General features: G+C 41.8%; 1 protein-coding gene across 1 annotated transcript in view; it reads left to right on the top strand.

The window, feature by feature from the left end:
* Positions 1-18,433, top strand: part of LOC141111275 (indolethylamine N-methyltransferase-like) — an 89,887-nt gene extending 71,454 nt beyond the window's left edge. Inside the window, exon 3 of the mRNA XM_073603420.1 lies at positions 17,054-18,433. Within this exon, the coding sequence (XP_073459521.1) occupies positions 17,054-17,477 (424 nt within the window). The 3' untranslated portion in view covers positions 17,478-18,433. The remainder of the gene's footprint in view (positions 1-17,053) is intronic.
* Positions 18,434-19,845: the final 1,412 nt, after the last annotated feature.

Below are 19,845 nucleotides of genomic sequence, written 5' to 3'. Positions count from 1 at the left end.
GATCTGACCAGGATGGACGTGCAGTGAGTTCGCTCCACCAGCCCAGGCAATCAGCTGCAACTAGTCTTAATGATTCTCTAGACCTCCCTGGTCCTCCCATACTGCACATTGCCTAACAAACAATCCCCTAAGCCAGCTGCTTTTTTTTTTGGGTGTCTCAGCTCTCAGGTCCGTGTGTAGAGCTTAACGAGAGCGCTACGGACTTTGGAAATTCCCTGGTGTGCCAGGGCGACTGTTGGAGTTTCACTTACCTCAAGTCATCGCTGGGTCTACGGAAGATGAGGACGGGTGGCTGCGGAAGGAGGAGGCAGTGAGAGTGAGCGGCTAGATCCGAACCTCACCGGGAAAGCACGAGCTGAACCAAGTCCCGCCGAGCCCTGATGAATCGAGTTCCACTACGCTTAGTCAAACAATCGGGGGGGAGTGACCTTACAGACCGGGCGGAGAGGGAGTCGGCGTCTATAGAAAGAAACAATCCCCACGGAGAGTAGAGGAGAAGATACCATATAAACTGGCAGAACCATGTAAGATTTCTTCAGGAGCCTGCATAACTACTGCGGGGAATAGTGTGGTCTTCCCGGGCATATACAGGGTATTCCACCAAAACCTCCAAGAAGCGGGATAAAGGCAAGGTAAAAATCGCCTTTTACTTATATATATTTGATGAACGTTTCCTGATTTGGTTCTGTCAATGAGGTAAAGGAATAACATTTGTGTCTTAACGAACTTTAGAAGAGACTGTATACACAGTGAAATAAGGGCTGTAAGAGCGGGATATAGGTGAGAGCTATACTCCCTTATAGCTAAATATCCTAAGTAAGATATGCCTCCTAAAAGCACGCATACCCAGAAAACAAAAAGGGATCATCAGGGGGGACAAATAAGAATCCCCATAAACCCGCATCGGCACAAATGTCTGATATTAAAGGTTTTTTCCAACAGTCACAGGATCAGCAAAATAGCTCTACTTTAACTGAGCTAAATTTTTCATCTCCAGCTAGAGAAGTAGAGCATGGAACAAGTATTAGCCCTAGTGAGTATACACACCATCCTATGATGGATATGGAGGGAGCAGAAGGGGGCTCCATGTGGAATCTACAGACATACCATATTTATTGGCGTATAACATGCACCGGCATATAACATGCACCCCAATTTAGGAGGGAATTTTAAGGAAAAAAAATTTTTAGGAGGGAAGTTGAAGGGAAAAAAACTTACATTTAAATGCCCATCATTGCAGCCTTCACAGTGCAGCCTTGCCCCAGTGCAGCCATATCAGTGCAGCCTTGTCAATGCAGCCTTCCCCAGTGCTGCCTTGTCAGTGCAGCCTTGTCAGTGCAGCCTTCCCCAGTGCAGCCTTGTCAGTGCAGCCTTCCCCAGTGCAGCCTTGCCCCAGTGCAGCCTTGTCAGTGCAGCCATGTCAGTGCAGCCTTGTCAGTGCAGCCTTGTCAGTGCAGCCTTCCCCAGTGCAGCCTTGTCAGTGCAGCCTTCCCCAGTGCAGCCTTCCCCAGTGCAGCCTTCCCCAAAATCGCCGACCGCGATCTGAAAATGGCGCCGCCGGCGCTGAAATACACAGAGCCGGTCCTCGGCTCTTCTCGGCGGCTCTCGTTCACTTTCGGCTCCAATTGTAGTCCCGCCCGGGATGGGCGTGACTGTGAGCGGAGCTATCCGAACCTAGGCGAGTGTACTCGCCTAGGTTCGAGCGGCGCTCCAGTGAAGCCGAAAGTGGCCGAGAAGAGCCGAGGACCAGCTCTGTGTATTTCGGCACCGGCGGCGCCATTTTCAAATCGCAGTCGGCGATTTTGAAGATCTGACAGCTCCGGATCGCAGGGGATCGGCGTATAACACGCACCCACGATTTTCCCCTGATTTTAAGGGGAAAAAAGTGCGTGTTATACGCCAATAAATACGGTATATAAAAGCTCTACCAACTAGAGAAGATATGGATAAATACATACACAGACTAGAATCTTCTTATAAGTCTGAAATACAAACATTGAAATCATCTCTGACTGACACACAAAACAAGATCATGGACATGGACACTAAAATTGCAAATATGGATCAAAAATGTATATTATTAGAAGAGAAAAGGCTAGAACACGATCGATACTTAAGTTACATAATAAATATCACGGATGACCTTGAAAATAGAAGTAGACGAAACAATATAAGAGTTAGAGGCCTCCCAGAGACTGTGCATGCAGAGAACCTTAAGAAAACTCTCCAAAGTATATTCAATTCATTGCTAGAGAGTCCAGGTGAGACCAAAATAGAGATCGACAGAGTCCATAGAATCCAAGGTCTTAAAGTCTATGATTCAGGAAAACCTAGAGATGTGATTTATAGAGTACATTTTTTTCAGGTCAAGGAAAGTATTATGACAGCGGCACGGCGGCACCGGGACTTTGAATATGAGGGTGCGCAGATTATATTTTTGAAGGACCTGTCAAAATATACGCTGATAAGAAGAAAGGCAGTGAAACCATTATTGGATATTTTGAGGGAAAGGGAAATCCTATTCAGATGGGGTTTTCCCTTCCAGATCATTGTTCATCAAGGTGGCCAAAGGATTATTTTTCGTGACATTGATGATCTTCCTGAATTTTCTAGACTTTTGCAACTACCTTTGATTAATTTGCTGGACTGGCCACATTCATATCAGGGATTGGACCGGAGACAATATAAAAGAAGATAGAAAGCAATGGTGGTGGAGGGGAGGGGAGGGGTTACTTCCTTTTAATTTTTTTTTTTTTCACTTTAGTAATAATTATGTGACCGAGGTGGATTATATGTTATAAGTTAAATATGTTACTGATAATTTTTTGTTGTATCATTGGTATTAAGGATTTATAAGATAAAATTGCTATGTCCAATATTAGAGAGAAGTAGGGCATATTATTTCACCAGGTTTGGTTAGTGTTTTTTTTTTTTTTTTTTTTTCACTAAGGATATATAGGATTTAACTGTTTTGAGGTTATATCCGAATAGAGGTTTTTTGTAATGGATACATTTCTTTGTTCTTGGCACTAAGAGATAAAGGATATTTATGTTTGAGTAGGATTATAACAGATTGGTATACGTCACATAAACTCACTAGGTCTGATAGGGGGTAATAATTTCATTTGGCACTACTGATACACGAGGGGTTTGTTGGGTAGCGATAATTATGTATTTGATTAGTACTATGTGTGGTGAGGGTGGGGGGGTGGGTTTTTTTTTTTTTTTTTTTTTTTCACACTTAAAGTATTAGTATGTGGTTTAGTTTGGCCCTATGGTATAAGCTGGGGAATGGGAAAAGGGAAGAAAAAGCAAAATGTTTTTTATAATTTTCTATATTTTGCACTAAAGGAATGTGGGACATAAATGCTATATATATGTACGAACACTGGACAGTTTAATGGTCTATAAACTCACTGGGTGGGGTAGGGTGTCTATTTGTGGGTTTTGTGTCTTTTTTTTTTTTTTACACTTAAGATATTAGTATGTCATCTGGCTTGGCCTCATGGTACTTGCAGGGGAAGAGGGATGGGTAGAAAAGAAAAGTGAAAAATGTTCTTTTTTTTTTTTTTAAATTGTCTATACTTCGCAATAAGGGAATATGAGACATAAATGTTTTGTATATGGATTAATACTATATAGTTGTTTGGTTTATAAACGTGCTAGATGGAGTAGGGTGTTTATTTGAGGGGTTCTTCTTTTTTTTTTTTTTTTTTTTTTATTGTAAATAATAACAATATGGCCTGGGCTAGGCACGTTCAATCCTGGGAGGATATCCTCTTATTCCCCAACTTAGGGAAGGTACTTGGTAAGGTTAGACTCAAATGAGTCAAATAGATAGTGAGTAGATAGGTTTGCGTGTTTGGATTGAGTGGGGTGAGTGTGTGTTAGTTTAAATTTTTTTTTTTTTCTCTCTTTCTTTCCCTCCTTTCTTATTTTTCTCTTCTCGTATGGACTCAATTAAAATATGCTCGTATAACGTCAGAGGTTTTAACTCGGCGGCAAAGAGGTCGCAGGTTCTGTACTCTTTCCACAAACAAAAAGTGAATGTGGTTTTTTTTCAAGAGACCCACTTTCGGGTGGATCATATACCCAAGCTACAAAAGGGAAAATTTAGGGAAATAATGGCTAAGCATCATTTGGTTGATATATGGAGGGCGCTTCATCCCCTGGAAAGGGACTATACGTTCCATTCTAAAGTTCATGGTACCTATCATAGAATTGATTTCTTTTTGATGAATCAGTTGGGAGTAGCTGTGACTTCTTCCTCTGAAATAGGCAGCGCCATATGGTCAGATCATGCACCAATATTTCTGGTAATAGATATTTCCAGGGAGAGGGGTACAAGAGGTACTTGGAAACTAAATGATAACTTGTTATATGATGAGGTATGCGTTTCAGAAATAAGAAGGGCAATAATAAACTTCTCTAAAGATCATATAAACGACACCACCTCCCTATCGATCCAATGGGAAGCGTTGAAATGCGTAGTTCGGGGCCTATTTATAAAGCATGGGGCTAGACTAAAAAAGGTAAAAAGGAATAAAACGACCCAACTTTTGAAAGAGATACCAAAATTGGAAATTCAGCATAAGCAAAATCCTCTTAGAGAAATATTATTAGAATTAACAGAAAAGAAAACAGAACTACAAAACTTACTTAATGAACAGACACTACAAATAAGGGATAAAAACCGTACGTTATATTATCAACATGGCAATAAACCTGGTAAACTATTGGCAAGAGCTTTACGTCAGCGAGTTAGTGCTTCATCTATTGTTAAAATCAAGTCAGAAAATGATGAAATGATATATGACCCAAAAGGTATCTTAAAAGCATTCCAGACTTTCTATAATAATCTATTATTATCAAACCAATTAGCAAATACAGATCCGGAAAGATTTCAACAAAATATACATCAGCGTATTAAAGATACAGCATTACCATTATTAGCAACAACAGAAATAGAACAGTTAGAACAAGAATTTTCAGAGAGAGAAATACAAAAAGTAATCGATTCATTAGTGACAGGGAAAAGTCCAGGTCCGGATGGTTTTACTTCTAATTCCTATTATCAAGAGAACTTTTAACTCAGTATCTACCTCTCAACCGTTTGTCCCGCATAGTCTACAGGCATATATCTCACTTATACCTAAACCGGAAAAAGATCCTCCTATCTGCGGTAATTATAGACCAATTTCTTTGACTAATATTGATATTAAGTTGTATTCAAAGATTATTGCTAACAGACTTACACCAATAGTACCAACATGTATACATTTAAATCAGGTGGGATTTATAAAGGGGCGAGAGGCGGGAGACAACATGCTTAAAACATTGACACTGGTGGAGTATGCCCATAGACGCTCCATCCGATCCTGCCTGCTGGCAGTGGATGCCGAAAAAGCATTTGACAGGGTGGGATGGAGCTTTCTCAAGGAGACATTAAAACAGTGGGGGATTGGTCCCCTACTGCTGGATAAAATAATGGCCCTCTATCATAATCCAGTGGCTAGAATACGGGCAAATGGGGAGATATCGGATATAGTACATATCACTAATGGAACTCGTCAAGGATGTCCATTATCCCCAATCTTATATATATTAGTTATGGAACACCTTTTAATAGCGATTCGGAATAATAAGGATATTAAAGGCATTAAGGTTGGGGAGATAGAGTATAAAATGTCAGTATATGCAGATGACTTGTTATTGTACATCATAAATCCGTTGGTGACAATACCTAACCTAATAGCAGAATTTAAAAGATTTGGAGACCTGAGTAATTTCAAGGTGAATTATAATAAATCTGAGGCTTTAAATATTTCTCTGCCTAATTCTCTGGTTGAGCTTCTAAAAAAGACTTTTCGTTTAAATGGCAGGCAGAGGCAATTGGATACCTTGGAATCTTTATCCCTAGAGAGTTGAGTAGGATGCAGGAATTTAACTTAATCTCCCATTAGTACGCAAAATAACAAAGATACTACAACTTTATGACAAAGGGACCTTTTCCTGGATGGGAAGGATAAATATTATAAAAATGGATATACTGCCCAAAATTATATATATATATTTCAGACGATACCCATATATCCTTCAAGAAGCTTAGTGAACCAACTTCGTAAGGTTATAGGAAGTTTCATCTGGGCATAAAAGAGTGCCAGAATAAATAGAAAAACACTATATAGATTAAAAAAAGACGTAGGACTGGCTCTCCCAGATATATCGCTGTATCTTTGATCAATATTTATAGCCAGGATCGTGGATTGGTTCCATAATATGGACTGCAAACAATGGGTAAAATTGGAGGAAGAAGTCACAGACATAAAACTGAAATCATTACCTTGGATTAAGAGGGAATGTAGACCCCGGGAGGGGGATATGCCCTCCTTGGTCATATCAACCTTGAAAGTATGGGACAACTTAATAAAAAGGGGGATAGCATCCACATTGAGAGGCCTGATGACCCTCCTCTTTAGCAATCCAGAATTCCCACTTGCATTTAAAGCCAAGACCTTTCTAAAATAGCAGAGGCAGGATGATACGAGGATAGTGGAAACAATGGACGAAAATAAACTTCCTCCATTGGAGGCCCTTGGTGCAGAACATAGAAAGAAATTGATTCAATATGGGCAACTCCAACAATATATTTTATCTCTGATGAAGGAGTCCGTGTTGAATAGACCATTTTTAGGGTTAGAAAAAATATTGTTACAGAAACATAGACCTACACATACTCTATCTGTGGTGTATAAATATTTAATTTCAGAGAATAAGGAGGAAGGGTTACAGTACATAAAGAAATGGGAGGAAGAAATAGGGAAAGCTATCCACAGAGCTAAATGGGAAAAAGCAATTATATTGACACATAAACTATCAATTTCCACTAGACACCAAGAAAAAAATTATAAAATACTAGCCAGATGGTATAAATGTCCACTGGATATGAACAAAACAAGTTCAGATAATACAGATAGATGCTGGCAATGCGAAGGAGCAAGAGGCACAATGTTGCATATTTGGTACTTCTGTCCAGAAATTCAATCAATTCAATTTTGGGAAAGGGTATTTAAACTATATAGGGCTGCAACAGGGGTAATGATACAACCAGATATATATGTGGCAATATTGTCAATGATCCCTGGATCAATAAAAAATATAAAAATGGGAATTTTAAAGTACTATTTAACTGCGGCACGCACTGTTATAGCTAGAAAATTGAAAAATAAAATAGCTCCCTCCATAAAAGAGTGGGAATGTGAAATGGGTATGATGCGATCTTTAGAGGAGAGGATGATAATGGAGGGACTAAAATGATTAATTACGTGAAGGTTGTGGGAAGAGTTTAGAGCCTCGACGCTGCAGCGGAATGAAAAATTGGGATTTTGATGGAGCAAATATTATGATAGATAGATGGAGGAGGTGGGAGAAATTCCTTTGAAGGGGAGGGTCTCTTTGTGGTTGTTTGGTCATTTGAATGGTGGTATACTAGATGATTGGTTGGGTGTATGTGATTAGTATGGTTTGAGGGTACTGGGATAGTAGTGTGTTACAGAAAGAGGGGTCTTACTAAAGATAGGGTAATGAACTATATTTAGAAATGTATGTCGATGGTGCTAACAAAGATTATAGGGTTATATAAAATGATCTGAATATTAATTGTGAGTAATACCCAACACACTTTTGAAAAATGTATGTATGTGTATATGTTTTATAAAAAAATTTTGTGTTAAAATGTTTGATAAATAAAGATTATAAAAAAAAAGAGTGCTTCTACTAAATACTGAGCAAAGGGTCTGAATACTTAGGACCATGTGATATTTCAGTTTCTCTTTTTTAATAAATCTTCAAAAAAGTCAACAATTCTGTATTTTTCTGTCAATATGGGGTGCTGTGTGTACATTAACAAGGAAAAAAATGAACCTAAATGATTTTAGCAAATGGCTGAAATATAACAAAGAGTGGAAAATTTAAGGGGGTCTGAATACTTTCCGTCCCCACTGTATTTGGCGTGGGGTTCCCCTCCAAACCCATACCAGACCACACCGTTTTTTTCTTTATGTTTTAACTGCCACTTTTTTTTTTTTTGCAGCGGGGGAAACCCCCTTGACAGCTGATGACTTATCGGTTGTTAAGTGCACTGCGGCCGGCTTCCCGGCCCTGCTCCTTAACAACCAGCTTACACTGCACCATGATTGGGCAAAGCTTTGCCCAATCAGGGCGCAGAATGCAGCGCTCATTGACTTGGTCTCCTTCAGGATGGTATTTCATTCTCCCTTGCTTCGGAAAATAGGACACTACCATCTTGTTTATTTGAATTAGAATTTTCTTCCTCTTAATTAGAGAAACCAGGAAGTACAATGTTTGTCATGCTGCTCAAAGTTCCAGAATATTGAAGACTGTTGTTATTTCTGACCTTGGCGATTTGCCCTGGACTAGAATATCCTGAAAATGAGCTCTGCAGCCTTGAGTGCTGACACCTGACATATTGTGATCCAAGTTCCCATGTCCAGCCGCTTTTGCAGATTCAATACCTAGAGCCAGTTTGGCTTATTTGAAGTAATGATCCCCCATTCGCACTGGCTCAGGAAGCCTGTTTGAAAGCATGGAAATAAAAGCATTGAACACATGTCCTGTGCTTCATTGATAGAACACCACATTACTCTGTTCTTGCTAGGGACAGTAGTTGCGTCCTATTACTGTGAGGATAAAAAAAGAATTCTGGTGCCAGGTATTGTTTTTTTATTTATGGAGTAGTCAGCCTTGTAGCCCTGTAAGGTTTGGCCCATCAATATGCTGCAATACCATGCACAGGAAAGGACTATTAGGCAGGCTGCAAAAATGAGAAATGTATTTAGTCGAAGGTATAATGTATTGAAATACAATCACAGAGAATAATCAGTTATGAGAATGAACTTAAAGAGGAGGCCCCTTAAAAATTAAAAGTCATAAACTACAAATACTGCAGCTGCTGACTTTTAATATATGGACACTTATCCGTCCAGGGAGCCTGCAATGTCGGCACCCCAGGCGATCTTCTGATTGACTGTTGGGTGTGGTCGCCACCATTTCAGGTAAGGGAACCCGGCTTTTGGCTTCACAGCCAGGTCCCTACTGCGCATGCGCGTAGCGCGCCGTGCTTTCTAATTGGTCCAGCGGCGGAGAAAGGAGTAGGGGGCCGAACTTCAGAGAGATGGGGCTGTGGCCCTCTCTACTGGAAGTGGAAAACAGTACCTGTCAAAAACAGGTTCCCATTCCCCCCCCCCCCAAATGGTGCCAAATGTGGTAATGGAGGGGGGGAGAAGACGGATAAGCAGAAGTTCCACTTTTGAGTGGAATTCCGTTTTAACAGGAGCTGACCAACCAAACAAATGATGTGTGATAAAGGGACAGCAAGAGCCATTTACTGTGTTTGGATGTATTATACGCTATTTGGTAAGAAATATCAAATAACATTAAAATAAATGCACACATCGTATTGCCTCTTTGTTTTTTAGGGTGCTATTATAACACTTTTTGAAGTTAATTTCCTAAAGACAAATAGACATTGCAAGGGAAGTTATACTTTGCAAGGGAATTTTACCCTGCACTTAACGAATAAGGTGAAGGTCTGCTGACTTCCATCATCTAATCACATGCAAGTAAAACATTTTTTTTTCACTTTCTTTGTACTTGATCTTATATTGTTTGCAAAGTGAAATATCACCTCATTCACTAAGCTCTGGGAAAAATGCCCTTGCAAAGTTCAACTTCACTTTCAAAGTCAACAACCTTTTTGCCTTTAGTAAACCAACCCCATTGTCTTACCAGTTCAAGGAACAACAAGCAAACACAAACATGTTATTTCAGTGGCAATAGCTTGTCAAGCCCTCCAGATGACCTAATTTAAACATAAAATATGACCTCCTATTGACTGTAATGTAATTCAATTTCAAAATCCTAGTGTAGCACCCTCCAGTGTTTGCTACTAGAAGGGAGATTAGGCAAACTATAGTCTAGCCCAGGGATAAACCAGAGTCACTGGATCTAGGTCAGGGTTATTAGAGGCCAGGGCTGGATGATTCATAGCAGCTCTCTGATGCCCCCACCCTGTTTCTAGAATGTTGGAGAACATTCTGAAAGATAGTGGGCGAAAGCTGGGAGGGTTTGCTTCGAATATTTAGGGGTACATAGCCAATACCCAGGTTGGGGGCCTGGCAGGAAACTAATGAACCATGCCAGCAGAGGAGTAAAGTGGCAGAAGGACAAGCAGTGTTGAAGAGAGTCTGTCGTGGCCCTTGAGGGACCCCTGCCAGGAGGGGTTTCACCTCAGGCTGGAGCTCGGGAGGCTGGCCTGGAAGGATCCCATTACAAGAGTGGGAAGAGAAAGCAGCCAGGTGGGCTGGTGGCAGCCAGGTGAGCTAGCATTTCTGCAAGCAGTAGAACTGGGACAAGTGTCTACAAAGAGGCAGAAGGTTATGTGAGATGCTGTTCACTCCACATTGCAAGTTTACCAAGGGACTGTTTCTAGCCTGTAATGGGCTATTGCTGAACTAACTAGGGACAGTTAGTTCCCAGAGGAGTGAACCAGCAGGATCTGTACAATGGAACCAAGTTTGTGCAGGTGGAAGGAAGAAGAGGAATCTGTAAATAGGGAGGAAGTTGTCCCTGGTTTTAATTGTTGGACATTTTCAAGTTGGGTATCCCATAATCCCTTAACCAGGGCCATCTTAATGCAAAGGCACTCCTGGGCACTGCCCAGGGGCCCCGGGTGCATAGGGCCCCGCAATAATCTTACATTACATCATATTTGCCAACTGTCTGGGACATTCATGCTTTTTACTAAACTGTCCAGAGATGGCCGTGTCCCGGGAAGCGTCCCAGAACATATACTGTGCCTTCCTGATCCCAGTATTGTGCCCTCCGGACCCCTTCTGTACTGTGCCCTTCAGCATTCCCCACTGTACTGTGCCCTTTGTGTTGATTAGTCTTTAATTTATGGAATGTTTTCTTTTTGTAAAATTTATTTTATTGAAAGTACTAATGAATCTATGTTTAATTCTATCAACTATTTATACTTTAATTCTTGAAAGTAGGTGCGTAAATTGGGGCAAGCTGGTAGGGGCCCCAGAGCATTACTTTGCCCAGGGGCCCATAATGCTATTAAAGGGGCTGTAAAGGTATTTTTTTTTAATAAAATAACAAACATGTTATACTTACCTCAACTGTGCAGCTCGTTTTGCACAGAGTGGCCCCGAACCTGGTCTTCTGGGGTCCCTCGGCGGCTGTCTCAGCTCCTCCCCGCAAGAACTAAACACCTTCATGCGAGCTCTCTCGCATGGTGTTTAGTTCTTGTGGGCACGCTCCCGTGATACAACCGGCAGCTATAGCTGCTGACTGTATCACTCGGCCCCGCCCCCCAGCGCGCCATGTCATTGGATGTGATTGACAGCAGCGCGAGCCAATGGGTGCGCTGCTTACAATCCATCCACTCTAGCCAATCAATGGCCAGGCTGAGCGGCGAAGAGGAATTCGGGGCCGAGCGCAGCAGGTGAACGTGCTCAGGTAAGTAAAATGGGGGGGCTGGGGGGGCTGGGGGGGCCGGTATTGTCGAATGTTTTTTCACCTTAATGCATAGGATGCATTAACCACTTCAGCCCCGGAAGGTTTTACCCCCTTCCTGACCAGAGCACTTTTTACAATTCGGCACTGCGTCGCTTTAACTGCTAATTGCGCGGTCATGCAATGCTGTACCCAAACGAAATTTGCGTCTTTTTCTTCCCACAAATAGAGCTTTCTTTTGATGGTATTTGATCACCTCTGCCGTTTTTATTTTTTGCACTATACACGGAAAAAGACCGAAAATTTTGAAAAAAAATGATATTTTCTACTTTTTGTTCTAAAAAAAATCCAATAAACTCAATTTTAGTCATACATTTAGGCCAAAATGTATTCGGCCACATGTCTTTGGTAGAAAAAATGTCAATAAGTGTATATTTATTGGTTTGCGCAAAAGTTATAGCGCCTACAAACTAGGGTACATTTTCTGGAATTTACACAGCCTTTAATTTATGACTGCCTATGTCATTTCTTGAGGTGCTAAAATGGCAGGGCAGTACAAAACCCCCACAAATGACCCCATTTTGGAAAGTAGACACCCCAAGGAAATTGCTGAGAGGCATGTTGAGCCCATTGAATATTCATTTTTTTTGTCCCAAGTGATTGAATAATGACAAAAAAAAAAAAAAAATTACAAAAAGTTGTCACTAAATGATATATTGCTCACACAGGCCATGGGCATATGTGGAATTGCACCCCAAAATACATTTAGCTGCTTCTCCTGAGTATGGGGATACCACATGTGTGGGACTTTTTGGGAGCCTAGCCGCGTACGGGGCCCCGAAAACCAATCACTGCCTTCAGGATTTCTAAGGGCGTACATTTTTGATTTTACTCCTCACTACCTATCACAGTTTCGGAGGCCATGGAATGCCCAGGTGGCACAAACCCCCCCCAAATGACCCCATTTTGGAAAGTAGACACCCCAAGCTATTTGCTGAGAGGCATGGTGAGTATTTTGCAGCTCTCATTTGTTTTTGAAAATAAAGAAAGACGAGAAAAAAAAATTTTTTTTTTTCTTTTTTCAATTTTCAAAACTTTGTGACAAAAAGTGAGGTCTGCAAAATACTCACTATACCTCTCATCAAATAGCTTGGGGTGTCTACTTTCCAAAATGGGGTCATTTGGGGGGGGTTTTTGCCACCTGGGCATTCCATGGCCTCCGAGACTGTGATAGGCAGTGAAGAGTGAAATCAAAAATTTACGGCCTTAGAAAGCCTGAAGGCGGTGCTTGGTTTTCGGGGTCCCGTACGCGGCTAGGCTCCCAAAAAGTCTCACACATGTGGTATCCCCGTACTCAGGAGAAGCAGCAGAATGTATTTTGGGGTGTAATTTCACATATTCCCATGGCATGTTTGAGCAATATATCATTTAGTGACAACTTTGCGCAAAAAAAAATAAAAAATTGTCTCTTTCCCGCAACTTGTGTCACAATATAAAATATTCCATGGACTCGACATGCCTCTCAGCAAATAGCTTGGGGTGTCTACTTTCCAAAATTGGGTCATTTGGGGGGGTTTTGAACTGTCCTGGCATTTTATGCACAACATCTAGAAGCTTATGTCACACATCACCCACTCTTCTAACCACTTGAAGACAAAGCCCTTTCTGACACTTTTTGATTACATAAAAAAATAATTTTTTTTTGCAAGAAAATTACTTTGAACCCCCAAACATTATATATTTTTTTAAAGGAAATGCCCTACAGATTAAAATGGTGGGTGTTTCATTTTTTTTTTTCACACAGTATTTGCGCAGCGATTTTTCAAACGCATTTTTTGGGGAAAAAACACACTTTTTTAAATTTTAATGCACTAAAACACACTATATTGCCCAAATGTTTGATGAAATAAAAAAGATGATCTTAGGCCGAGTACATGGATACCAAACATGACATGCTTTAAAATTGCGCACAAACGTGCAGTGGCGACAAACTAAATACATTTTTAAAAGCCTTTAAAAGCCTTTACAGGTTACCACTTTAGATTTACAGAGGAGGTCTACTGCAAAAATTACTGCCCTCGATCTGACCTTCGCGGTGATACCTCACATGCATGGTGCAATTGCTGTTTACATTTGACGCCAGACCGACGCTTGCGTTCGCCTTAGCGCGAGAGCAGGGGGGACAGGGGTGCTTTTTTTTTTTTTCTTAATTATTATTATTTTTTTATTTTATTTTTAAACTGTTCCTTTCATTTTTTTTTTTAAATCATTTTTATTGTTATCTCAGGGAATGTAAATATCCCCTATCATAGCAATAGGTAGTGACAGGTACTCTTTTTTGCAAAAATTGGGGTCTATTAGACCCTAGATTTCTCCTCTGCCCTCAAAGCATCTGACCACACCAAGATCGGTGTGATAAAATGCTTTCCCAATTTCCCAATGGCGCTGTTTACATCCGGCGAAATCTAAGTCATAAAATGCTCGTAGCTTCCGGTTTCTTAGGCCATAGAGATGTTTGGAGCCACTCTGGTCTCTGATCAGCTCTATGGTCAGCTGGCTGAATCACCGGCTGCATTCTCAGGTTCCCTGTTGAGACAGGAGAGCCAGAGAAAAACACGGAAGACGTTGGGGGGGGGGCATTCCCTCCCACTGCTTGTAAAAGCAGTCTAGAGGCTAATTAGCTGCTAGGATTGCTTTTACATGAAAGCCAATCGCTGGCTGAAAAGAATGATACCAAGATGATACCTAAACCTGCAGGCATCATTCTGGTATAACCACTCAAAGTCGTGAATGGCGTACCTGAAGACAAAAAAATGGTTAACAATAAAGCACAGTAAACGGTAAGGTATAAAAAATTGCATATCTGAAAAGCAAGCATGATAAAACATAACAACAATAAAACATTGCAGAATAGAATACAGTAAAAAAGAGCAGAACAATAGAGAGAGAATAGAGAGAGAGAGAACAATAAAACGACAACTATTTTTTTTTTATTTTATATTTTTGTTTGTGTTTTTTTTTTTTTTTTTTTACACTTTTTTTTGTAACTAACTTTTATAACTGTAACCGGTTCCAGGTTCGGGTCTCTCAAAATGCGATGGCATCTTGGGAGACCCTGTGAAAGTGTGCCTAGTCTGTGCAATGCTGTACCCTACGCTAATACTCAACTAGTGAATGGTAGCGTTCAAAACATTCACCAATGCAAAGACCAGGATTGTCAGGACAGGAGGGACAATAATAGCGGGTGTCACGCCTATATCCGCGCTTGCTGCAGACACAACATCTTTTTTGGGGGGGTTCGTTGGGTAGGGGTACTCGGGAGGACATAAAGAAAATGCCTCTCATGCAGCCGACTGCATTTGGTTGGGGATGTGAATGGGGGAAGTACGGGCGCTGCAGAAGCGGTGGGTTCCCAATTAGGATTGGCGAATGCAGCAGGAAGGGCACTATGGGCACGACGGGCCTGTGTTTGTCTTCTTGGTGGCAGCGGGACACTACTTGTGCTTGCCACCTCACCAGCTTGAACTGCACTTATGGGACTCGCCACGTCACCAAGTGTTACTGCAGTGCTGGTTTGACTACGACCGGGGTGTACTAGGCTGCTGGTGCTTGCCAGTTCACCAAAACGCTACCAAAAAAACTGTTAGCGATCGCAGGGATCAGGCCTGACTCTGCGAACGCTGCAGTTATGCATTTAGTGTTTTGTAAGTGACAGTGATCGATCGATACTGCACTTGGGTGGGCTGGGCTGGGCCGGGCGGAGGGGCAAAACGCAGGTGCTAGCAGGTATCTGGGCTGATCCCGCTAACACTGCGTTTGTGGGAACCCTAAACTGCTGGGGACGCTAGTATAGATCTGATCAGATCAGATATTGATCCGATCAGATACTATACCACTAAGGGAGGTGTATGGTGCGTGCGTGGGTGTTAGCGGTACTGGCGCTAACCTGACGCTGCCTGGGGCTGGTGCTTGCCAGTTCACCAAAACGCTACCAAGAAAACTGTTAGCGATCGCAGGGATCAGGCCTGACTCTGTGAACGCTGCAGTTATGCGTTTAGTGTTTTGTAAGTGACAGTGATCGATCGATACTGCACTTGGGCTGGGCCGGGCGGAGGGGAAGAACGCAGGTGCTAGCGGGTATCTGGGCTGATCCCGCTAACACTGTGTTTTTGGGAACCCTAAACTGCTGGGGACACTAGTATAGATCTGATCGGATCAGATATTGATCCGATCAGATACTATACCACTAAGGGAGGCGTATGCTGCGTGCGTGGGTGTTAGCGGTACTGGCGCTAATCTGACGCTGCCTGGGGCGACGCATATCAGCGCCGGGCGATCAGGGGCTAAACCTTTATTAGGTGATAAACGGCGGGTCCCCTGACACTGTAAAAAATAAACGAACTAACCAGCGTCACCCGTAACACTTATACGGTGATCAGTGGTGAAAGGGTTAACTAGGGGGCAATCAAGGGGTTAAAACATTTATTAGATAGTATATGGGGGTCCCTGTCACTATAAAACGCTGACGGCGAACCTAAATATTTACGTTCCTAACTAGCGTCACCAGCGACACTAATACAGCGATCAGAAAAATGATCGCTTAGTGACACTGGTGACAGGGGGTGATCAAGGGGTTAAAACTTTATTAGGGGGGGTTAGGGGGGTATCCTAGACCTAAAGGGGGGTAATACTCACTGCCCTAACACTGTAACTGTCACAAACTGACACCATTCAGTAATCAGAAAAAAAAAAAAAAATACTGCTGGTGTCAGTTTGTGACAGGGGGGGGGTGATTGGGGGGGGATCGGGGGGGGGGGCGATCGGGGGGGGATCGGGGGTGTAAAGTATGCCTGGCATGTTCTACTGTGTGTGTGTGTGTGTTGTGCACTTACATGTCTTCTCTCCTCGGCGCTGGGACGGAAACTGCCAAAGCCGAGGAGAGATGACATCACATCCTCTGCCTGTGTGAAACTACACACAGTCAGGGGAAGATTCCGATTGGCTGGGAGCGATCGCGAGGGGGGGGCCACGATCGGATGGTCTCCCCCTCGCCTCCCGACGCTCCCAGTCAAATGCCGACCGCCGCTGGAGGCAGATCACGTACAGGTACGTGATTCTGCCTGCCCGTGCCATTCTGCCGACGTATATCTACGTTAGGCGGTCGGCAAGTGGTTAAGGTAAAAACGTGAACCTTTACAACCCCTTTTAAGATGGCCCTGCTTTTACCCCATCTAAGTTATCATCCCCTAATAAAACAACAAAAACACAAGCCAAAGGTCTGATCACTGTGTCTGGATATAAGAAGGAAATGCTGTGTGACTGGCTGTGTAGTAGTGGGGAACCCTGCCATTAGCAAATCCTACAGGGGTAATGCTACACTAGTATGACAATTTTATTTTAACTTGTCAAATTAAAGTCTAACTGAATTTTATCAGAATTGCTTATCACGCCACATCACTGTATATTGAAATATTTCCTGTAATGTCCATATTATGTTTTTTTCTTCTTTCAGAGATCAACTTCAGGAGACAGAAATGCGCCTAAGGTCATCCATCAAGCAGATTTTGAAATGTGATTTTGAACAGGAAAACATATCTTCCCCGGTGCTACTACCACTTGCTGATTGTGTTATCAGTGTGGGGATACTGGAAATGATCAGTAAAAATGAAGATGAATACATGAAGAATCTGGAGAAGACAATAAAGCTGCTAAAACCCGGAGGCCAACTGTTACTTTTTGCAGCAATAGATACGACGTACTTGTTTGTTGGAGCAGAACGGTTCCATTGTTTTAAATGTAATGAGGAGTTTGTGAAAAACGCCTTTGGTAAGGTGGGTTTAGTCATTGATTACTATGCAGTGCAGAGGAGACGCAATGTCAGCAATCTCACTGATTATAAAGCTGTTCTATTCATTGTTGGACGCAAAGGGGAGTAGATGATTGGAGCCAATAGCATTCATCTGGAGCCAAATTGAGCCAAATAGAATTATGTTGGCCTCCGGGTTTTATTGCAGTCAGAAATCACAGCAGCAATGTTATTTTGCATCAATCTGTGTTAAATTGTGTTAACAAATATCGCTATCTTATTAAAGATCATTAAGAATATAAATGTGTGTTGACTTGTCTTGGAAGAATATTGTAAACCTTTTATGTACACAATACATTTTTTTATCTATTTATTGATCACCAACGCATTTCAGGACATTTACTGTGTGCCTTTCATCAGAATATGGATAAAGATTATATAAAAATATAATATCAGATACAGTGTATGGACAATATATTAGAAAACATAACAAATTAACATTATCAGGTTCAATACCTAAACATTATTAAAAGTTTGGGAGGAAAAAAAATATGGAAGAGATTAAATTGATAAGTGTTGTACAGGACGGCAGGGATGGGTCTTGGCTGGCAGCTATATTTCCCCACTGTTTGGGTTGTGGTCCCTTTAACCACTTGCTTACTGGGCACTTTTACCCCCTTCCTGCTCAGGCCAATTTTCAGCTTTCAGCGCTGTCACACTTTGAATGACAATTTGACTTACAATTCAGAGCGGTCATGCTACACTTTACCCATATGACTTTGTTGTCATTTTTTTCACACAAGTAGAGTCTTTTGGTTGTATTTAATCACCACTGGGTTTTTAATTTTTTTGTAAACAAACGAAAAAAGACTGAACACTTTTCAAAAATAATTTTTTTTTCATAGTTTGTTATAGAATTTGGCAAACATACTTTTTCTCCTTCACTGATGGCCATTATTAGGCTGTACTGATGGGCACTGATGAGGCGGCACTGATGGGCACTGATAGATGGCACTGATGTGCACTAATAGGTGGCACAGATGGGAACTAACAGGTAGCACTGGTGGATACTGATAAGACTGCCGTGATAGGTGGCACTGATGGTCACTGATAGGTGGCACTGATGGGCTCTGATAGGTGGCACTGATAGGTGGCACTGATGGGCACTGGCAGGCAACAATGATAGGTGGCACTGATGAGGAAGCACTGATGGTCACTGATTGGCAGCACTGGTGGGCACTGTTGGGACTGCATTGATAATCAGCACACTGATAATCAGTGCCCTAATTATTAGTGTTGATGTCCCTTTAACACAAGCCGGCTATTGGCTTCCTTCTTCTCTCCTAGCGCTGTCAGTGTGAGAAAAGAAACACAGATACCCGGCTTGTGTTTATATCCATGATCAGCTGTCATTGGACACAGCTGATCACGTGGTAAATGACCGCTGTGATTGGCCCTTTACCCCAAACTGTTATCAGTGGGTCTGAACCCAAGGGAAAGAAGAGGACTGTCTTATGGTCCCCTCTGGATCGATAAGTCCTCATTTGGGACCCGAATTTGGATTTTCAGAGAGATATTTAGGTGAGAAAGAACTTCCATCCCTCATTACAGGGACTTTTACCCTAAAAGGATTCACCCATTTGCATCAGAGTCCAGAAAAGGTGGAGGAAACACTCAGTGCCAGTCTGTGAGGTGAAGTAGAGAAGAAACACAACTAAATGAGCAATGTTGGCTAGCACCTGGCCGAGACAAGGTTGCTAAACTCTGATGATCTTCTCTTTGGGACCCCTTAGGCATCCAGGAGATTTCAAACACCCTGTTAAAGTAGAAGTGTGACTGGCAGTGAGCCGAGCGTTTATGATTTGTACCAACAATTGATCAACATTTTTTGTTTCCGGAGGACCAGCTGTTTTTTCTGTTGGCCTGTTTTTGACCGTAAAAGGGACTGTTTGCTTTTACTAAGGTGCTTGGCTGATGATCTCCGGCTCCAATATCACAGTGTATATATAATAAATAAACTACATTTTGTAAATAGCATGCCAAATAAATTACTTGAAATGTTAATTAGATATACACATCATAGAAACTAAAAAGTAAATGTTTACATTATCACAAAAGGTGACTTTCTTTAGTTATACTTTTTCGATTCTATAATGTGTTTATATATGTAGTAATAACTAATCATTTGTTATTACTAAAGTTAGCTAAAGCTTTAGATTAGTGTTTTTTTTTTAAACCAGCACCAGGGACAGTACTAACATAAATGACTTGCAAATGTAGCACCCTCTACCACTACCATCCCATATACACTTTTCCCCAACCAAGTTATACCTCCCCAATAAACGAAAACAAAACAAAGCAGATGACTGTTCATTGTCTCAGAGGTGATATATGGAGGTCTGGCAGCAGGCTGATATGGTGGATGTTTGTTACTAGTGGCAACTACACCGCTACACAAAGTACCTGCAAAAGGGCATCTGCAGGTCTTCTGGCAGAAG

This window comes from Aquarana catesbeiana, linkage group LG10, assembly GCF_042186555.1.
Source record: "Aquarana catesbeiana isolate 2022-GZ linkage group LG10, ASM4218655v1, whole genome shotgun sequence".
Taxonomy (NCBI): domain Eukaryota; kingdom Metazoa; phylum Chordata; class Amphibia; order Anura; family Ranidae; genus Aquarana; species Aquarana catesbeiana.
Note: the sequence above shows the minus strand (reverse complement) of the source record. Positions and strands in the feature narration are given on the sequence as shown.